General features: G+C 46.8%; 1 protein-coding gene across 1 annotated transcript; it reads right to left on the bottom strand.

Annotated features, from left to right (window-relative positions):
* Positions 1 to 498: 498 nt before the first annotated feature.
* On the bottom strand, positions 499 to 14,833 carry GAS8 (growth arrest specific 8). The gene is made up of 11 exons (XM_063438360.1): positions 14,753 to 14,833; positions 13,332 to 13,436; positions 12,625 to 12,822; positions 7,845 to 8,051; positions 6,957 to 7,011; positions 6,528 to 6,733; positions 6,229 to 6,396; positions 5,059 to 5,145; positions 4,074 to 4,283; positions 2,169 to 2,234; positions 499 to 872 (listed from the first exon to the last, which is right to left on the bottom strand). The coding sequence occupies exons 1-11, from the start codon at positions 14,753 to 14,755 to the stop codon at positions 723 to 725; spliced, it is 1,455 nt and encodes a 484-aa protein (XP_063294430.1). The 5' UTR covers positions 14,756 to 14,833; the 3' UTR covers positions 499 to 722.
* Positions 14,834 to 21,444: the final 6,611 nt, after the last annotated feature.

Here is a 21,444-nt window from a genome sequence, read left to right as displayed (position 1 = left end):
CACCAATTTTATGCCAAAACAGCAAAACTAAAAACATTGTTAACTTTGAAAAAAACTTCCAGTTTCCTTTTTTGGCAGAAAATTTGTCATTTGGATTTCAGGTTAACACAATTTAAAGTATATTTATTTATATTTATTATTTAAATGGTTTGGGCAAGAAGTAGCTGGATTATATAGTTTATACAAAAAAATGACAATTTGTGAGTCGCTGTTTTTGATTTTTACTTCCATCTATATCTTACTCTTCTCGTTACTGGCATTACTGCGCGCGGCGTTGTAAGAACGTGTTGGCTGGTACACATGCTGCACAGGGCGCATCAAATCTCAATGCTTCCTACACCTGGTACCAAAAAAGACCACCACTACTCTCTGTTGTTACACTACACTTCTAGATTGATAGGGGATGTACTACAGCAATAAGTGGCCTTACAATAAAATTGACAAAAAGACCACAAGTGAGCTTACACTTTTTTATATATATATTTCAAAGTAATATGGAAACGGTCTGGGTTATAGAAAAATATAGATTTGTTTTGCAAAGAGTTTGAGTTAACCTTCCTATGATGCTGTGGGGGGTAACAGCTGCCCATCCTTTGTTTGAATGGAAAGATCGCTATTTCTGTCTGTCTATCGCATTCCTGAGATCCAGGTTACTATTAAGACACAGAGGCATATTACACAGGATTTGCTTTGATTTTTCAAGACAGTTTTTTACTGCAACTTTATGTTGTGGCTGCTACCAATCCAGCAGGACCCTGCCCGAATGTCTGCCCAGGGACTAGGCTTTCCAGGGGTTTGAATCCTAATTCATCTGCAGGAATGCCAAAAGCACGCATCTTTGCCTCGTACGTCCGCAGCAGGTCATTGTGAGACTTGAAAGAAAAAGCGTATGAATAGGTATGTTACATGGGAACTGCATGCATGTTTAACACTCGGAGCGACACACACACAAACCTCTGTCAAACCTGCTGCTCCCACAGCTGGACTACATTTCCCGTAAAACGGCAGTTTATGGAACATTCACAAAGCTCACATTTACTATTACAGTTTGCACCAGCCTCAGACACAATTTCATTCCTTCATAAAATGATGGGGATTGCAACCTTGAGAAACTATAATTTTTTTTTTTTTAAAGTAGCAGTATTAGCCGGTTATGTTATTGGCTGCTTATAGGAACACTATAGGGTCAGGAAAACAAACATGTATTCCTGACCCTATAGTGTTAAAACCACCATCTAACCCTGCTTACACCCAAATACACACAAAATATAGGAAACTTTAACGTATATTTCAGTCTGCTGCTGCTGGCTCTGCCCTGATCTGCCTGCTTGGCTGACATAATCAGAAGTGTTAATCTGAGCCAATCATGTTTTCTTATAAGAAAGCATTGGATTGGCTGAGATTGTCAAGGAGGCAGATTGGGGCAGAGCCAGCACAAGCCAAACGCAGCCCTGGACAATCAGCATCTCCTCACAGAAATACATTGAATCAATGCATCTCTATGAGGAAAGTTCAGTGTCTGCATGCAGAGGGTGGAGACAGTGAATGTCAGTCACACTGTGCAGCACTGCCCCAGGAAGCACCTCTAGTAGCCATCTGAGGAGTGAAGAGTGGAGGTAGCCCTAGGCTGTAATGTAAACAGTGCGTTTTTTCTTAAAAGACAGTGCTTACAGCAAAAAGCCTGAAGGGAATGATTCTACTCACCAGAACAAATACAAAAAGCTGTAGTTGTTCTGGTGACTATAGTGTCCCTTTAAATACATAGTATTATCCTTTAAGTGAGAGGGATTGCCAGTCCTCGCCACTTATGAGCAATATTCAGTTTCTCCAATGATCACTCGACAAACCCCCCCTTCCCCCGTGTAATTCTATGAGCTGCTGGGAACACGGTTTCTTCCAGTTCTGGCTCTCAGTGAGCTGGTGGGCTTACAGCCACATCTCTGCAAAATCGTCAATTACAACTCGTTCAGAGTTAGTCACTATAGTATGAATTGCTGGGAATCTAAAATAGCTGATAATATTCCCACTTTCAGACATTGCGGTGTATAATACGAGATTCATACTGCAGTTAATAACCGTGCTTGTGCTGAGATGTTAAAACATTTCCACATTACTGGAAGCGATTTGAATTCCATGATAAGAGCAGGACACTAGCTGTAATCTCTCACCTTGCATACTCTGGCCAGTTCATACTGGAGATCCTTAATAGCGCTGTTCTTCGAATCCAGGACATCCTACGGGAGAGGGAAAAAAAACAAATAAATTCTGTGTATACTGTGGGATTCTAAATAAATTAAAATCAGCATTTTAAAGAGAACTCTTCGCACCATAACTACTACATATTATTAGTTTTTGCTACTTTGTAAATTTTTAATGACCAACATTTTTAGTTGAAAAGATTTCCGATGAACAACTAAAAACACCAGAATCTTTTTACAATAAATATCTATGGCCATTATATCGAATATAGTAAGATGTGCTATTTGTGAATGAACACTACAAAGAAGTGTCCTATATTCAGGGACGCACACACTAACAAAACGGCATTACAGGAACACAATAGTATGCAATACAAACTACATAGATATCTGCCTCCCCCCTCCCTCCTTAAAGGACCACTATAGTGCCAGGAAAACAAACTATTTTTCCTGGCACTATAGTGCCCTGAGGGTGCCCCCACCCTCAGGGTCCCACTCCCGCCGGGCTGAAGGGGGAGGAAGGGGGTTAAACACTCGCCTTTCTCCAGCGCCGGGCTTCTTCGGCACTGGGGACTCTCCTCCCTCTTCTGATGTCATCGTCTGAATGCGCATTCAGCCAGTCCACAGGAAAGCATTCTCAATGCTTTCCTATGGACGCTGGCGTCTTCTCAGTGAGAAGCGCGGAAGCGCCTCTAGCGGCTGTCAATGAGACAGCCACTAGAGGCTGGATTAACCCTAAAGTAAACACAGCAGTTTCTCTGAAACTGCTATGTTTACAGCAGGCGGGGTTAACCCTAGATGAACCGGGCACCCAGACCACTTCATTGAGCTGAAGTGGTCTGGGGGCCTACAGTAGTCCCTTAGTTAAAGGGACACTCAAAGCACCAATACAAGTTTAGTTCAATGAATCAATTTTACAGGAAGTCTGTAGAGAGACTGTGTGAGTCCCAGTCAGGGGAGGTGTGGCTAGGGCTGCATAAAAACTGACTGCAGGGGCATAATCTATACACCAAAACTGCTTCATTAAGAGTGGTTTGGTGCTTAGAGTGCCCTTTTAATATAAATAAAGCTTTTTAAAAATTATCTTTAGTCCACCAGTGAGCCATTTGCGCTCCTGCCACCACTTCTCAACTGGAGAGCAATACTGATTATCTCAGCCAATCCAATGCTTTCCCATAGGGAAGCATTGGGGGGCTAGTGCGCATGCATGGCAATCACCACACTGCACCAATCAGCATCTCCTTATAGACTTCATTTAGGAAAGCAATAACTAGATGTACATAAGCGATGAGGATAATTTGACCCCTTGCAGTAGACCCCCATGTTCCTTTTTAAAAGGTTAGTTTAACTCATGGCACCATGGAGGAGGTCCCCCCCGCTCAGATTACTCTAAAAGTTAGGGGGAGGGGAAAGATTTATAGATTTTTTACTCGCCTGGAATTCAGCGCCGGGTGAAGCTCCTAGCACTGAATTCCGCTAGCTTCGTCTTGCAGACGCACTGCCTGCAAGGGAAAGACCCTCACGTCTGTCCGCAGCGTGTAGTACATACTGACAGATGTACAAAGAACTGACATTAGGCAGACATATGATTACCACCATAACAACTTCAAAGTGGCCATGGTGGTTGGAGTAATCCTTAACCCGCTGCAGCTCATATCCTCCCACAATCCTCCATTCAGCTTCTAGCTTCTTCAGCAGCAGAGTAATTAGAAGTGTCCATACCTGACCTCCGAGCCTCCGTTTATATTCACTCACTATCGTTTATTCTTGAGTACATTCTGTGTTATTGACTGTCATGCATCTATTATGAAAACTCAATAAAAAAAACTATATATATATATATATATATATATATATAAAAAAAAGTGTCCATACCTCCAGCTTGCGGGTGACGGCTGTGAGTGCTGTGGGGTCGAGATTCGAGGCTGCTAGAACCTCATTAAGCTGTGCCTCTTTCTTCTCCAGCATGTCTCCGAGTGCTGACAATTTTCGTTCCAGTAGCAGGTTCTTGAAGCCATTCTTTTGCTGAACTTCATGTATTGCGGTGGTGAATTTTCGGTACAGTTCGTCCCGCTCAACTTGTAACTATGCAAAGGACAAATCAAGTTATTCGTGTCCACCTGGATCTAGGAAGCTAATGAAACCAGCTTAAATGTCCTGGATCTCTATGTATAATGCTTGGACACGGACAGGCCAAGTTTGAAAAATCACCAATAAGCTCAGGTTACACTGCTGCTTCAGAATGGCTGGCTGAGCATGGTAAGAGTAGGATTTGAGTGTTTAAAATACAATTATCTATTGTAACATGTAAGAAAAAAAAATACAGATTAGGGTAAAATAACTAGACATAATAAATGATCGTGTAACATCCGCAACCCTGGAGAGACACTTCTAATTCTACACCTAGATCACAGAGTCTTACACCAGTCCCCGGTGGTGACATAGCAAGCAGTATATGGGAAAGCCAAAAAATTCATTACACCCTTATTTGTAATTCTCCTACTTCTAAACCAATTTAAATAATTTCATTCAGTAACTGCCTTAAATCAGTAAATTTACATGCAAAGCCTGTAAAAATATAGGAGTGACAGATTTATTAAAGATTAGAATTACCATGTTCTCCATTGGATTTAAACAGAACAAATCTGATAGAGGGTGGATTTGCAAAATTAATTAAACTGTTTTTTACAAGTAAACCGCAGAAATCCTCAATATTCGTCCACTGGCAGAGCAGGCAGCCAGCAAATGGTTAAAGTAATAAAAATGAACGGAATGTAATAACTAAATAATATAAAGCAACCCAAATAAATGGGTTTTATTTATTAGGCGGTTACCTGTCTGATACGGTATAGTCACCCACCTTCTCAAACCGCTGTTCTAACACCTCGTGCTCCCATTTAAGGTCTGCCAGTTCTTTCTCAGTCTGTTTTAGCCGTGCTTTGGTACTCTGTAGAAAGAAACGGCATGTGATAAAGGGGTACCAGCGATCTGCACCCCATAATCTGGGACTGTCAAATGATATCTCAGATAATTAATCATAGCATTGATACAGAATTATACAGCAAATACAGTGACAGCAAGTGCTTCCCCTACCAAACACAGATTGTTTTTATGGAACAGTTCACCTTCTAGCCTTATCATTCAGGGGGCACAGTGTAGATTAGGTTACAGTTATACTGGGTGGGTTTATATTATTAAAGGGACACTCCAGGCTCCCACACACATTAGGTGCATTATGTAGATTAGGTTACAGTTATACTGGGTGGGTTTATATTATTAAACGGACACTCCTGGCTACCACACACGTTAGGTGCACTGTGTAGGTTAGGTTACAGTTAGTTATACTGGGAGGGTTTATATTATTAAAGGGACACTCCAGGCTCCCACACACGTTAGGTGCACTGTGTAGGTTAGGTTACAGTTATACTGGGTGGGTTTATATTATTAAATGGACACTCCAGGCTCCCACACACGTTAGGTGCACTGTGTAGGTTAGGTTACAGTTATACTGGGTGGGTTTATATTATTAAAGGGACACTCCAGGCTCCCACACACGTTAGGTGCACTGTGTAGGTTAGGTTACAGTTATACTGGGTGGGTTTATATTATTAAATGGACACTCCAGGCTCCCACACACGTTAGGTGCACTGTGTAGGTTAGGTTACAGTTATACTGGGTGGGTTTATATTATTAAATGGACACTCCAGGCTCCCACACACGTTAAGTGCACTGTGTAGGTTAGGTTACAGTTAGTTATACTGGGAGGGTTTATATTATTAAAGGGACACTCCAGGCTCCCACACACGTTAGGTGCACTGTGTAGGTTAGGTTACAGTTAGTTATACTGGGTGGGTTTATATTATTAAATGGACACTCCAGGCTCCCACACACGTTAGGTGCACTGTGTAGGTTAGGTTACAGTTAGTTATACTGGGTGGGTTTATATTATTAAAGGGACACTCCAGGCTCCCACACACGTTAGGTGCACTGTAGCCTAGACTCTAGTAGAACAATGAGACGGGCTACTCACAGCTAAAGTTGTCTTGTCTTTTTCATAACTGGTGAGTTTTTTGTGGAGCTCGGCCACCTCTTCGCGAGCTTTCTGCAGTGGTTCAGTAAGGCGACGGTTCTGCAGTTGCAGATCAGCCATTTCCTTCTCTAGACGATCTTCCTTCTTTTTCATATCTTCCATTTGTTCCTGTCAGAGGAAGAGATCATGCCAACACACACAATTAGACGTTATCACCAATTTCACAACAAAGCATGCATTGTAGGAGCCAGCAGGTAGCCTAGTACTGCACCTGGAAGCTTATTCCCATGGCTTGTTACCTTCAGAGAGTTAATGAGTGCGAGATTATTGAGGGTGATGTCATTGTAGTAGTTTTTGATGTCACTGAATGCCTTTTCATGGTTTTTCATTAAGGTGTTGATTTGTCCGTTTTTCCGTTCTTCAATCTCGTGGATCTCCGTCTTTCTGCGCAGCTCAAGTTCCTCTCGTAAAACGTGCATTTTCTTTTCGTACTTGGTCTCAATTTCTGGGTTACAGGAATAAAGAAATAAATAAAAACGAAAACAAAACAAGCAAACAGTTACACCCAGAAAACAGTATTAGGTTTCAAAAAGAGAGTTCTAATAAACAAGCCGCACAATACTTGTCAGATTCCATGTTGTATTGTAAGATTTTGTTGCCTCATTATTATTATTATTTTACCTCGTTAGTTTCTGCATAATCTTCTTGGGAGAAAATTCTAAATTTACCTCGAACTTGTCTCTCAAAGTCACTTCTCAAACGTGTGATTCCTTCATCTTGTTTCTGTTTAATGGGAAATAAATTAACTGATGAAGAAAAGCATGCTGGGAGCAGAGGGATAAAACCAGCTTAGAGGGCAAGGAGCGTGACTAGATAGTGAATGGGCAACCGAACGGTTAATATGTGGTCCAAGCAGCAATGGTGAAACTATTTTTTGTTGTCAGGCCATGGAGTAGATCTGCAAGATTTAAGAAAGCCCAGGGTTGCCGGTTTGAAAAGTATTTAGGTGTAGAGGGGGCGTGTAGAGTTACAGAACGTCTAAACGTGAATCCACAAAATGATTGGGCTTGTATTCAGATTATTATTTATCAGTCTGGCCTTGTGAATTTCTGAGATACCGTGTGGGTTATTCACTACAGTATGAAGTGTTGGGAATTCATAACGAATTTTACATTTTAGAACAGAAAAAAAGCCACTTTAGAAACATTTAAGGCTGTCATACGTTCACTGAAAAAGTCAGAAATTTGAGAATAATTTTTTGTTCACCTTAAATTCCTGACAATTCCATGCAAACAGGGTTATTTATTAAATTGTGAAATGTCACCCCCCACCCAATATGGCAAGAGTACAGACCTCTCCCCCGTTCCAACATACTTAATGCATCTTACTCCCCCGATCATACGGCATGTACTACTTACTGTCCCCCCAAATGTTTGTGTGTAATTTCTCTCCCACCAACGTTCTTAGAGTGCCACTATCCTGCTTGCTGAGCCTGCAGAGTTACCCTGAAATTCTGCATGGCAGATGTATGCCTGAATCAAACCACACGAAAAACCACACAGCCGGTCTCCAGTAAGGGAGAAACGGGACAGGAAGAACTCTGCATCTTTACTCACCAGCTTGAGGTTCTTGACCATCATCTCATTGGCCAGCTCCTGCTCTTTGATTTCCACCCACATCCCTCGCATGTCCTTCCGCAGGACGCTCTCCTGTGTGCGGTGCTCCATCTGGGAGAGTTTAATAGCCACACTGCCCTCAGTCTTCAACTCAGAGATGTTATTCTGGTGCTCATACAAGAGGTGCTTCACTTTCTGCTTGTAAACCTAGATCAGCCCAGAAACAATTGAGAATACCAACCAAAGCATCCAGTTAATAAACTCTCTCGAGTACAGGATGTGAACATTGATCAAAGTCACCAGAACATCCCGGGTACAGGACATGAACACTGATCAAAGCCCCCAGTTAATAAACCATCCCGGGTACAGGATGGGAGTACTGATCAAAGCCCCCAGTTAATAAGCCATCCTGGGAACAGGGTAGGAGCACTGATCAAAGCCCCCAGTTAATAAACCATCCTGGGAACAGGGTAGGAGCACTGATCAAAGCCCCCAGTTAATAAACCATCTCGGGTACAGGATGGGAGCACTGATCAAAGCCCCCAGTTAATAAACCATCTCGGGTACAGGATGGGAGCACTGATCAAAGCCCCCAGTTAATAAACCATCTCGGGTACAGGATGGGAGCACTGATCAAAGCCCCAGTTAATAAACCATCTCGGGTACAGGATGGGAGCACTGATCAAAGCCCCCAGTTAATAAACCATCCCGGGTACAGGATGGGAGCACTGATCAAAGCCCCCAGTTAATAAACCATCCCGGGTACAGGATGGGAGCACTGATCAAAGCCCCCAGTTAATAAACCATCCCGGGTACAGGATGGGAGCACTGATCAAAGCCCCCAGTTAATAAACCATCTCGGGTACAGGATGGGAGCACTGATCAAAGCCCCCAGTTAATAAACCATCTCGGGTACAGGATGGGAGCACTGCTCAAAGCCCACAGTTAGTAAACCATCCCGGGTACAGGATGGGAGCACTGCTCAAAGCCCACAGTTAGTAAACCATCTCGGGTACAGGATGGGAGCACTGCTCAAAGCCCACAGTTAGTAAACCATCCCGGGTACAGGATGGGAGCACTGCTCAAAGCCCACAGTTAGTAAACCATCCCGGGTACAGGATGGGAGTACTGATCAAAGCCCCCAGTTAATAAACCATCCCGGGTACAGGATGGGAGCACTGATCAAAGCCCCCAGTTAGTAAACCATCTCGGGTACAGGATGGGAGCACTGATCAAAGCCCCCAGTTAATAAACCATCTCGGGTACAGGATGGGAGCACTGCTCAAAGCCCACAGTTAGTAAACCATCCCGGGTACAGGATGGGAGCACTGCTCAAAGCCCACAGTTAGTAAACCATCCCGGGTACAGGATGGGAACACTGATCAAAGCCCCCAGTTAGTAAACCATCCCGGGTACAGGATGGGAGCACTGATCAAAGCCCCCAGTTAATAAACCATCTCAGGTACAGGATGGGAGCACTGATCAAAGCCCCCAGTTAGTAAACCATCTCGGGTACAGGATGGGAGCACTGATCAAAGCCCCCAGTTAATAAACCATCTCGGGTACAGGATGGGAGCACTGATCAAAGCCCCCAGTTAGTAAACCATCCCGGGTACAGGATGGGAGCACTGATCAAAGCCCCCAGTTAATAAACCATCTCGGGTACAGGATGGGAGCACTGCTCAAAGCCCACAGTTAGTAAACCATCCCGGGTACAGGATGGGAGCACTGATCAAAGCCCCCAGTTAATAAACCATCCCGGGTACAGGATGGGAGCACTGATCAAAGCCCCCAGTTAATAAACCATCCCGGGTACAGGATGGGAGCACTGATCAAAGCCCCCAGTTAATAAACCATCCCGGGTACAGGATGGGAGCACTGATCAAAGCCCCCAGTTAATAAACCATCTCGGGTACAGGATGGGAACTCTGATCAAAGCCCCCAGTTAGTAAACCATCCCGGGTACAGGATGGGAGCACTGATCAAAGCCCACAGTTAGTAAACCATCCCGGGTACAGGATGGGAGCACTGATCAAAGCCCCCAGTTAATAAACCATCCCGGGTACAGGATGGGAGCACTGATCAAAGCCCCCAGTTAATAAACCATCTCGGGTACAGGATGGGAGCACTGATCAAAGCCCCCAGTTAATAAACCATCCCGGGTACAGGATGGGAGCACTGATCAAAGCCCCCAGTTAATAAACCATCTCGGGTACAGGATGGGAACACTGATCAAAGCCCCCAGTTAGTAAACCATCCCGGGTACAGGATGGGAGCACTGATCAAAGCCCCCAGTTAATAAACCATCCCGGGTACAGGATGGGAGCACTGATCAAAGCCCCCAGTTAGTAAACCATCCCGGGTACAGGATGGGAGCACTGATCAAAGCCCCCAGTTAATAAACCATCCCGGGTACAGGATGGGAGCACTGATCAAAGCCCCCAGTTAGTAAACCATCCCGGGTACAGGATGGGAGCACTGATCAAAGCCCCCAGTTAATAAACCATCCCGGGTACAGGATGGGAGTACTGATCAAAGCCCCCAGTTAATAAACCATCTCGGGTACAGGATGGGAGCACTGCTCAAAGCCCCCAGTTATTAAACCATCTCGGGTACAGGATGGGAGCACTGATCAAAGCCCCCAGTTAATAAACCATCCCGGGTACAGGATGGGAGCACTGATCAAAGCCCACAGTTAGTAAACCATCCCGGGTACAGGATGGGAGCACTGATCAAAGCCCCCAGTTAATAAACCATCCCGGGTACAGGATGGGAGCACTGATCAAAGCCCCCAGTTATTAAACCATCCCGGGTACAGGATGGGAGCACTGATCAAAGCCCCCAGTTATTAAACCATCCCGGGTACAGGATGGGAGCACTGATCAAAGCCCCCCAGTTAATAAACCATCTCGGGTACAGGATGGGAGCACTGATCAAAGCCCCCAGTTAATAAACCATCTCGGGTACAGGATGGGAGCACTGATCAAAGCCCCCAGTTAATAAACCATCTCGGGTACAGGATGGGAGCACTGATCAAAGCCCCCAGTTAATAAACCATCTCGGGTACAGGATGGGAGCACTGCTCAAAGCCCCCAGTTAATAAACCATCCCGGGTACAGGATGGGAGCACTGATCACAGCCCCCAGTTAGTAAACCATCTCGGGTACAGGATGGGAGCACTGATCAAAGCCCCCAGTTAATAAACCATCCCGGGTACAGGATGGGAGCACTGATCAAAGCCCCCAGTTAATAAACCATCTCGGGTACAGGATGGGAGCACTGATCAAAGCCCCCAGTTAATAAACCATCCCGGGTACAGGATGGGAGCACTGATCAAAGCCCCCAGTTAATAAACCATCCCGGGTACAGGATGGGAGCACTGATCAAAGCCCCCAATTAATAAACCATCCCGGGTACAGGATGGGAGCACTGATCAAAGCCCACAGTTAATAAACCATCCCGGGTACAGGATGGGAGCACTGATCAAAGCCCCCAATTAATAAACCATCCCGGGTACAGGATGGGAGCACTGATCAAAGCCCCCAGTTAGTAAACCATCCCGGGTACAGGATGGGAGCACTGATCAAAGCCCCCAGTTAATAAACCATCCCGGGTACAGGATGGGAGCACTGATCAAAGCCCCCAGTTAGTAAATCATCTCGGGTACAGGATGGGAGTACTGATCAAAGCCCCCAGTTAATAAACCATCCCGGGTACAGGATGGGAGCACTGATCAAAGCCCCCAGTTAATAAACCATCCCGGGTACAGGATGGGAACACTGATCAAAGCCCCCAGTTAATAAACCATCTCGGGTACAGGATGGGAGCACTGATTAAGGCCCCCAGTTAATAAACCATCCCTGGTACAGGATTGGAGCACTGATCACAGCCCCCAGTTAATAAACCATCCCGGGTACAGGATGGGAGCACTGATCAAAGCCCCCAGTTAGTAAATCATCTCGGGTACAGGATGGGAGTACTGATCAAAGCCCCCAGTTAATAAACCATCCCGGGTACAGGATGGGAGCACTGATCAAAGCCCCCAGTTAGTAAATCATCTCGGGTACAGGATGGGAGTACTGATCAAAGCCCCCAGTTAATAAACCATCCCGGGTACAGGATGGGAGCACTGATCAAAGCCCCCAGTTAATAAACCATCCCGGGTACAGGATGGGAACACTGATCAAAGCCCCCAGTTAATAAACCATCTCGGGTACAGGATGGGAGCACTGATCACAGCCCCCAGTTAATAAACCGGTCGAGTACAGGATGGGAACACTGATCAAAGTCACCAGAACATGCGGGGTACAACGATCAAAGCCCTAAGTTAATAAACCATCCCGGCTACAGGACAGGAACACCGATTAAAGCCCCAGTTAATAAATTATGAACTACTTCACCAATACATCCAATCTGTGTAACCTTCTGATTACTACAGGAGAGCCAACAGCTGACAGTCCTGAGAGCGTATCCCTGCCAGACACAGGACAGTGTTCGTAGCCTTCAATATGGGAGAGCTAACAGTTGATTGGAGAGATGAGAGCAGATTATAAACCTTTAATTGTTTAGCAGTTTATTCATTTTGTCTCCATATTTTTATTATACCAGCAGCGGGGTTTGGGACAAAAAATAAATAAAAGCACAATCTCTGTCTACGTTAATCTTTATGGGTTGGTTTAAAGAATATCTTTTGTCCAGAAAAGAATACAAGAGAAGCTCTGTCAGAGTGTTTTCACTTCAGATAGAAGGTTTATTTTTTACTGTGTGTTGGGTTACCCACCTTTATCTCCACCTGATGCCTCTCCTCTGCTTGCTCCATTTCGCGGTCCTTGTTGCGGAGTTCTGACTTCTTCTCATCCAACTGGCGCCTGGTAATCTCCCAGAACGTGTGGATCTTGTCTCGCTCCAGCTGAAAGTAGTTTCGTTCCTCCCTTTCCCGGTCAAGCTCTTCCCGCAGACGGACAATGTGCTCCTCGAGCTGGTAAGTGGAGCAGAAACAGCAGATTACTGCGCTGGAATTATGGAGAGAAACCATTTTGCAAGTTCCCTAAATGCAAAGCTATTGAGCTGGGAAACAAGTAACACATGAAATACCTTATAGAAAGCATTATAACCACACCATGGGAAACAATACAATACAAACACTGAGGTTGATGGTAACTGAAATCAGAATTGCTGCAATAAATCATTTTAAAAAAATGTGTTCAATTACTTTTACGGATATTAAAAGCAGAACCTAGTGAACCACCAGTCAGTGGAAAATTAACTACGAAACTGCAAACTTTGGCCAAAAAAGTCATACTGTAAAATGAATTAAACTCAGCTAGTTACCCATGTCAGAATTTTTGGCTAGAGTTTGCAATTTCCTTGTGAGTACAGAGATATACATATTTTTTTTTTACATATTACTCTCTCCACATTTAAAGGGCAACTCCATTAATAACGTAAAACACAGCAACGGTGATCATCTACGAAGCAGCCACTTACCTGCTCTTTGCTCATTTCCTGGGTAGCCACTCCATCTACCAACCCGGGGCTCTTCTTTCCCTTTGCAGATTTCTTTTTCTTCCCCCCTTTTGCCTTTTTGGGTGGCTAAGGGAGAGAATGCAAAAACAACACCAGGTGTTATACACATATATAATACAATGGAGAGTCTGCATTTTGGGTGATGATGACAACAGGGATTTAGTTTTGATAATTCAGCGCCCGGTGACTTGTAGAGAAATGATAAAATATTTGAGATAGGCATTGTTTGCCTCGCCTTCAATCAGCCACAGGTTGCCAATGGCTAACTCACAATCTGGTGGTCTCGTCAAATTGTCCAATGGGTTATGGAAACATGACGACACATAAACCATCACTTTCAATTCTCAAACATGTACACATAAGTAACCTTGATTGTTTCCTATTATTTGTAAATCCAGAGAATTATCTTATTTTTTTGGACAGGTGAGAAAAATAGAAAGTGCGACTACTTTAGTCAGATCCCAGGGGTGGACTGATAAGAGGGTTGTCAGGAAATTACCGCTTATGCTTTTTTAATGTGATCAATTTGATCTCTGGACCTGGACCAGCCCAAACACAAGACACAACACAGCAGGGACACTATTGTATTTATTTTAAATTGGGCACTTCAAATGACGGGAATAGAAGGAGATTGTAAACTGAATTAAAAAGACAGACCAGGCTGATACAGAGACAGAATTGGGGCATTTAGCAGACAGAAAATGTACTTACCCCAATAATACTGCCCCAGCCATTACCCCAGTCTTACTGCCCCCAAGCCATTACCCCAGTCTTACTGCCCCCTGCCATTACCCCAGTCTTACTTAATGCCCCCCGCCATTACCCCAGTCTTACTGCCCCCGCCATTACCCCAGTCTTACTGCCCCCTGCCATTACCCCAGTCTTACTGCCCCCTGCCATTACCCCAGTCTTACTGCCCCCTGCCATTACCCCAGTCTTACTGCCCCCTGCCATTACCCCAGCCATTACCCCAGTCTTACTGCCCCCTGCCATTACCCCAGCCATTACCCCAGTCTTACTGCCCCCCGCCATTACCCCAGTCATACTGCCCCAGCCATTACCCCAGTCTTACTGCCCCCTGCCATTACCCCAGTCTTACTGCCCCCTGCCATTACCCCAGTCTTACTGCCCCCGCCATTACCCCAGTCTTACTGCCCCCTGCCATTACCCCAGTCTTACTGCCCCCTCCCATTACCCCAGTCTTACTGCCCCCTCCCATTACCCCAGTCTTACTGCCCCCGCCATTACCCCAGTCTTACTGCCCCCTCCCATTACCCCAGTCTTACTGCCCCCGCCATTACCCCAGTCTTACTGCCCCCTGCCATTACCCCAGTCTTACTGCCCCTCCGTACTATTACCCAGAGTTAATACCCCGGACTCACCATGTTTGCCCCTGGTGGTTATTGCCCCGTTCCCTCTGATACAATGTAACTGTCTCCTGGCAACAATCTATACGAGTCTCGCGAGATTCCAGGCTGCACTTCCGGGTTCGGCCTGGTCGGTTGCCCATAGCAACGGATACACAATTTACATCCCATGGCAACCAGAACTCACATAGCGGGCACAGCCTGGCATCACCTGGGGACATTACTGACTGTATAACCAGAGCCTGGCATCACATGGGGCATTACTGACTGTATAACCAGAGCCTGGCATTACATGGGGCATTACTGACTGTATAACCAGAGCCTGGCATCACCTGGGGGCATTACTGACTGTATAACCAGATCCTGGCATCACATGGGGCATTACTGACTGTATAACCAGAGTCTGGCATCACATGGGGGGCATTACTGACTGTATAACCAGAGCCTGGCATCACATGGGGGGCATTACTGACTGTATAACCAGAGCCTGGCATTACATGGGGGCATTACTGACTGTATAACCAGAGTCTAGCATCACATGGGGCATTACTGACTGTATAGCCAGAGTCTAGCATCACATGGGGGGCATTGCTGACTGTATAACCAGAGTCTGGCATCACATGGGGCATTACTGACTGTATAACCAGAGCCTGGCATCACCTGGGGGCATTACTGACTGTATAACCAGAGCCAGGCATCACATGGGGGGCATTACTGACTGTATAACCAGAGCCTGGCATCACATGGGGGGCATTACTGACTGTATAACCAGAGCCTGGCATTACATGGGGGCATTACTGACTGTATAGCCAGAGTCTAGCATCACATGGGGGGCATTACTGACTGTATAACCAGAGTCTGGCATCACATGGGGCATTACTGACTGTATAACCAGAGCCTGGCATCACCTGGGGGCATTACTGACTGTATAACCAGAGCCAGGCATCACATGGGGGGCATTACTGATTGTATAACCAGAGCCTGGCATTATATGGGGGGCATTACTGACTGTATAACCAGAGTCTGGCATTACATGGGGGGCATTGCTGACTGTATAACCAGAGCCTAGCATCACATGGGGCATTACTGACTGTATAACCAGAGCCTGGCATTACTGACTGTATAACCAGAGCCTGGCATCACATGGAGCATTACTGATTGTATAACCAGAGTCTGGCATTACATGGGGCATTACTGACTATATAACCAGAGTCTGGCATCACATGGGGCATTACTGACTGTATAACCAGAGCCTGGCATTACATGGGGCATTACTGATTGTATAACCAGAGCCTGGCATTACATGGGGACATTACTGACTGTATAACCAGAGCCTGGCATTACATGGGGACATTACTGACTGTATAACCAGAGCCTGGCATTACATGGGGGGCATTACTGACTGTATAACCAGAGTCTGGCATCACATGGGGCATTACTGACTGTATAACCAGAGCCTGGCATTACATGGGTCATTACTGACTGTATAACCAGAGTCTGGCATCACATGGGGCATTACTGACTGTATAACCAGAGCCTGGCATCACATGGGGCATTACTGACTGTTTAACCAGATCCTGGTATTACATGGGGCATTACTGACTGTATAACCAGAGCCTGGCATTACATGGGGGCATTACTGACTGTATAACCAGAGCCCGGCATCACATGGGGGCATTACTGACTGTATAACCAGAGCCTGGCATCACATGGGGGCCGTTACTGACTGTATAACCAGAGCCTGGCATCACACGGGGGCATTACTGACTGTATAACCAGAGTCTGGCATCACATGGGGCATTACTGACTGTATAACCAGAGTCTGGCATTACATGGGGGCATTACTGATTGTATAACCAGAGCCTGGCATTACATGGGGGCATTACTGATTGTATAACCAGAGCCTGGCATTACATGGGGGCATTACTGACTGTATAACCAGAGCCTGACATCACATGGGGCATTACTGACTGTATAACCAGAGTCTGGCATCACATGGGGCATTACTGACTGTATAACCAGAGTCTGGCATCACATGGGGCATTACTGACTGTATAACCAGAGCCTGGCATTACATGGGGGCATTACTGACTGTATAACCAGAGCCTGACATCACATGGGGCATTACTGACTGTATAACCAGAGTCTGGCATCACATGGGGCATTACTGACTGTATAACCTGAGCCTGGCATCACATGGGGGGCATTACTGACTGTATAACTAGAGTATGGCATCACATGGGGCATTACTGACTGTATAACCAGAGCCTGACATCACATGGGGCATTACTGACTGTATAACCAGAGTCTGGCATCACATGGGGCATTACTGACTGTATACCCAGAGCCTGGCATCACATGGGGGGCATTACTGACTGTATAACTAGAGTATGGCATCACATGGGGCATTACTGACTGTATAACCAGAGCCTGACATCACATGGGGCATTACTGACTGTATAACCAGAGTATGGCATCACATGGGGCATTACTGATTGTATAACCAGAGTCTGGCATCACATGGGGCATTACTGACTGTATAACCAGAGCCTGGCATCACATGGGGGCATTACTGACTGTATAACCAGAGCCTGGCATCACCTGTGGCATTACTGACTTTATAACCAGAGCCTGGCATCACATGGGGCATTACTGACTGTATAATCAGTGTCTGGCATCACATGGGGGGCATTACTGACTGTATAACCAGAGCCTGGCATCACATGGGGGGCATTACTGACTGTATAACCAGAGTCTGGCATCACATGGGGGGCATTACTGACTGTATAACCAGAGCCTGGCATCACATGGGGGGCATTACTGACTGTATAACCAGAGTCTGGCATCACATGGGACATTACTGACTGTATACCCAGAGCCTGGCATCACATGGGGGGCATTACTGACTGTATAACCAGAGTATGGCATCACATGGGGCATTACTGATTGTATAACCAGAGCCTGGCATCACATGGGGGCATTACTGACTGTATAACCAGAGCCTGGCATCACATGGGGGGCATTACTGACTGTATAACCAGAGTCTGGCATCACATGGGGCATTACTGACTGTATACCCAGAGCCTGGCATCACATGGGGGGCATTACTGACTGTATAACCAGAGTATGGCATCACATGGGGCATTACTGATTGAATAACCAGAGCCTGGCATCACATGGGGGGCATTACTGACTGTATAACCAGAGTCTGGCATCACATGGGGCATTACTGACTGTATACCCAGAGCCTGGCATCACATGGGGGCATTACTGACTGTATAACCAGAGTATGGCATCACATGGGGCATTACTGATTGAATAACCAGAGCCTGGCATCACATGGGGGCATTACTGACTTTATAACCAGAGTCTGGCATCACATGGGGCATTACTGACTGTATAACCAGAGCCTGGCATCGCCTGGGGCATTACTGGCAGTATAACCAGAGTCTGGCATCACATGGGGCATTACTGACTGTATACCCAGAGCCTGGCATCACATGGGGGGCATTACTTACTGTATAACCAGAGTATGGCATCACATGGGGCATTACTGATTGTATAACCAGAGCCTGGCATCACATGGGGGCATTACTGACTTTATAACCAGAGTCTGGCATCACATGGGGGGCATTACTGACTGTATAACCAGAGCCTGGCATCACATGGGGGGCATTACTGACTGTATAACCAGAGCCTGGCATCACATGGGGGGCATTACTGACTGTATAACCAGAGCCTGGCATCACCTGTGCATTACTGACTTTATAACCAGAGCCTGGCATCACATGGGGCATTACTGACTGTATAACCAGAGCCTGGCATCACATGGGGGGCATTGCTGACTGTATAACCAGAGCCTGGCATCACATGGGGGGCATTACTGACTGTATAGCCAGAGTCTGGCATCACATGGGGGCATTACTGACTGTATAACCAGAGCCTATTGTGAAGGATTTTTCATGTATTTGCCTGTGGGCCCTCAGTTAAACCTTCTCCCTGCTGTTTAAATGCCTGTATCTGTTCAGTTCAATATGTATGTACCACTTTAAGAACATTTTTCAAAAGTTGACAGTTGGCAGTTAACTCCTTGAGCCATTATTAAATTGGCAGTTGTCTCCCTGAATGGTGTTTCTTCTGGTTACTGGGGGATTTGGGATATTACCACCTTCTATACCAGCGGAGATCTGGGGATTTAATATTGCAGTCCCGTTACAACTGGTTGGCAGCGGCGGGATTTTCCCTTCTACTTCTGTTACAACAAGCTTTCCAAGCAGACACTGGGAACAGTGAATGGAAGGCTGGTACACCCTGCTTAAAAGAGATACACTGAAAGAGCTACTGGAAGCTCGTGGAAGGATTGCTAGCAACAAAACCAAGCAGGTCATTATAGCAGAGTTAATGGAGCTAGACCGAGAGAACTTGGTTGCAGCAATGCCAGCTGTACAAGAGATGGAGACACCAGTGATTCAGGAGGAGGAATCACCAGCCAACAAAGAAATGAAGGAAGAATGGGTTTCAATATTGTCAGGAAAGCTGTCAGGCAAAGCCTCTGATGCTTTCCGGGCTGTACCAGAACAGGAGATCCATAGCTACGCCAGGGTTAAAGAAGCACTCCTGGCCCGTTATGCAGTAACCCCAGAGTCCTACCGACAGAAGTTCAGGGACTCACGCAAAACCGCTAAAGATTCCTACGTGGAATGGGCATGCCAGTTATCCCTGTCGGCCTCGAACTGGGTTAACAGTAGCCAGGCCGCCACCGCGGAGGAGATTTTGCAACTGATACTCCTGGAACAGTTTTACAACCATATCCAGGCGGATGTCAAAGACTGGGTGAGAGACCGCAGGCCCCTGTCTCTACCAGAGGCCGCCAAGTTGGCGGATGAGTATGCGGATACTCGCAAAACTAACCAAGTCGCACCACGGGTACAACCTCCAAAACCTTCAGTGCCATCACACCCACCAGCAGCCCGATACCAACCCCCTAACCGACCGGTGACTTCTAACTCTCGCTACCCACGACAGGATGTCAGCGAGCTACGTTGCTTCCGGTGCCGACAGCTGGGTCACATCCGACAGAATTGCCCCATGGTCAACCACACCAGGTCAAATTGGTCTCGACCTGGGTACCAGCAACCACCAGCAGCAGCCCATTGTGTAGATTCGACTTGGGGTCCCAAGGAGCTGGGTCAGGAAGAACCATTGGGCACCCTTTACGAAGCCCTCATGGTGCAATCCACCGTCACAGACAATCGGAAACACCATTGCCAACTGGTCATGGTTAACGGCAAGACAGCACGGGGATTAAGAGACAGTGGTGCGACCATCACGCTAGTACAACGACATCTCATTAACGCATCGGAGAAGCCGGGGAAATCAATTGCTGTGAGAGTGGCAGGGGGGGGAGTGTATCGCATTCCTACCGCACAAGTACACCTGGACTGGGGTGCGGGAGCTGGCAAAGTTCAAGTGGGCGTAATGAAAGACTTACCCTCTGAAGTCGTGTTGGGCAATGACATTGGGCCCCTGACTTCGGCATTCGCCTCAACCACCGCTCAAGAGGCCCACGCAGTAACCACCAGAGCACAAAGTCGCGCTGCCGAGAGCCACCCGCTTCCTACTGAAACCCAGGTAAGCCAACCCGACCTACCCCTGACTATAGAACCCCTTCCCTGGGACACCCCAGAAGACTTTGGGCGGGAAGTGACCGGAGACCCTTCCCTCAGAAAGTATCGAGAGAAGGCCAGGCGGGGAATGGGGGGGTTAGAGAAGGAACAGTTTATCTGGGAAAAAGGCCGCTTGTACAGGCTCACTGAGACACGGGTTAACACACCTGGGCCTAGGCAAAAACGCCAGCTGGTAGTTCCACGGAAATACCGGCGGGAGTTATTGAGAATTGGGCACGACGTTCCTCTGGCAGGACACTTGGGAATACGCAGGACGGGATATCGGGTAACCCAGAACTTTTTCTGGCCTGGGGTATCCGATGACGTCCGGGCGTATTGCCAGACGTGCGAGATATGTCAACGCATAGGTAAGAAGGGAGACCACCCAAAGGCTAAACTGGTCTCCATGCCCATAATTGAAGAACCGTTCACGAGGGTAGCCGTGGACATCATAGGACCCTTGGCCCAACCTAGCCGCTCCGGCAAACGTTATATCCTCACAGTGGTAGATTACGCCACCCGTTACCCCGAAGCGGTGGCCCTTTCTAACATACAGGCTGAGACGGTGGCAGATGCGCTAGTCCGGATATTCTCCCGAGTGGGCTTTCCCAAGGAGGTACTGTCCGACCAAGGTACACAGTTCACGGCCGAGGTAACCCAGCAGATATGGAAAGTCTGTGGAGTTAAATCCCTGACTAGTTCCCCATACCACCCCCAGACTAATGGCCTGTGTGAACGCTTCAACGGGACGCTAAAGCAAATGTTGAAGTCGTTCACGGGGGCGTACAAGGATTGGGAGCGGTTCCTTCCACACCTTCTCTTTGCCTACCGAGAGGTGCCGCAGGAATCAACCGGATTCTCACCCTTCGAACTCCTATATGGGAGGCGGGTGAGGGGGCCTTTAGATCTTATCAAGGACCACTGGGAGGGTCAGACGGAGATTGAGGGGACCCCGGTTGTACCTTATGTGCTGGAACTGCGGGACCGCATGGAGGAACTCGCCCAGGCGGTGCAGGGAAACCTCCGGGCGGCCCAGCAGCG

The sequence above is a fragment of the Pelobates fuscus genome, chromosome 12 (genome assembly GCF_036172605.1).
Source record: "Pelobates fuscus isolate aPelFus1 chromosome 12, aPelFus1.pri, whole genome shotgun sequence".
Taxonomy (NCBI): Eukaryota; Metazoa; Chordata; class Amphibia; order Anura; family Pelobatidae; genus Pelobates; species Pelobates fuscus.
Note: the sequence above shows the minus strand (reverse complement) of the source record. Positions and strands in the feature narration are given on the sequence as shown.

Coding starts and splice junctions, on each gene's coding strand:
- GAS8 (XM_063438360.1), bottom strand. Junction 6,734..6,956: donor CTTTGAGAGACAAGTTCGAG/GTAAATTTAGAA, acceptor CCTGTAACCCAG/AAATTGAGACCAAGTACGAA. Junction 5,146..6,228: donor AAGACAAGACAACTTTAGCT/GTGAGTAGCCCG, acceptor TTCTTTCTACAG/AGTACCAAAGCACGGCTAAA.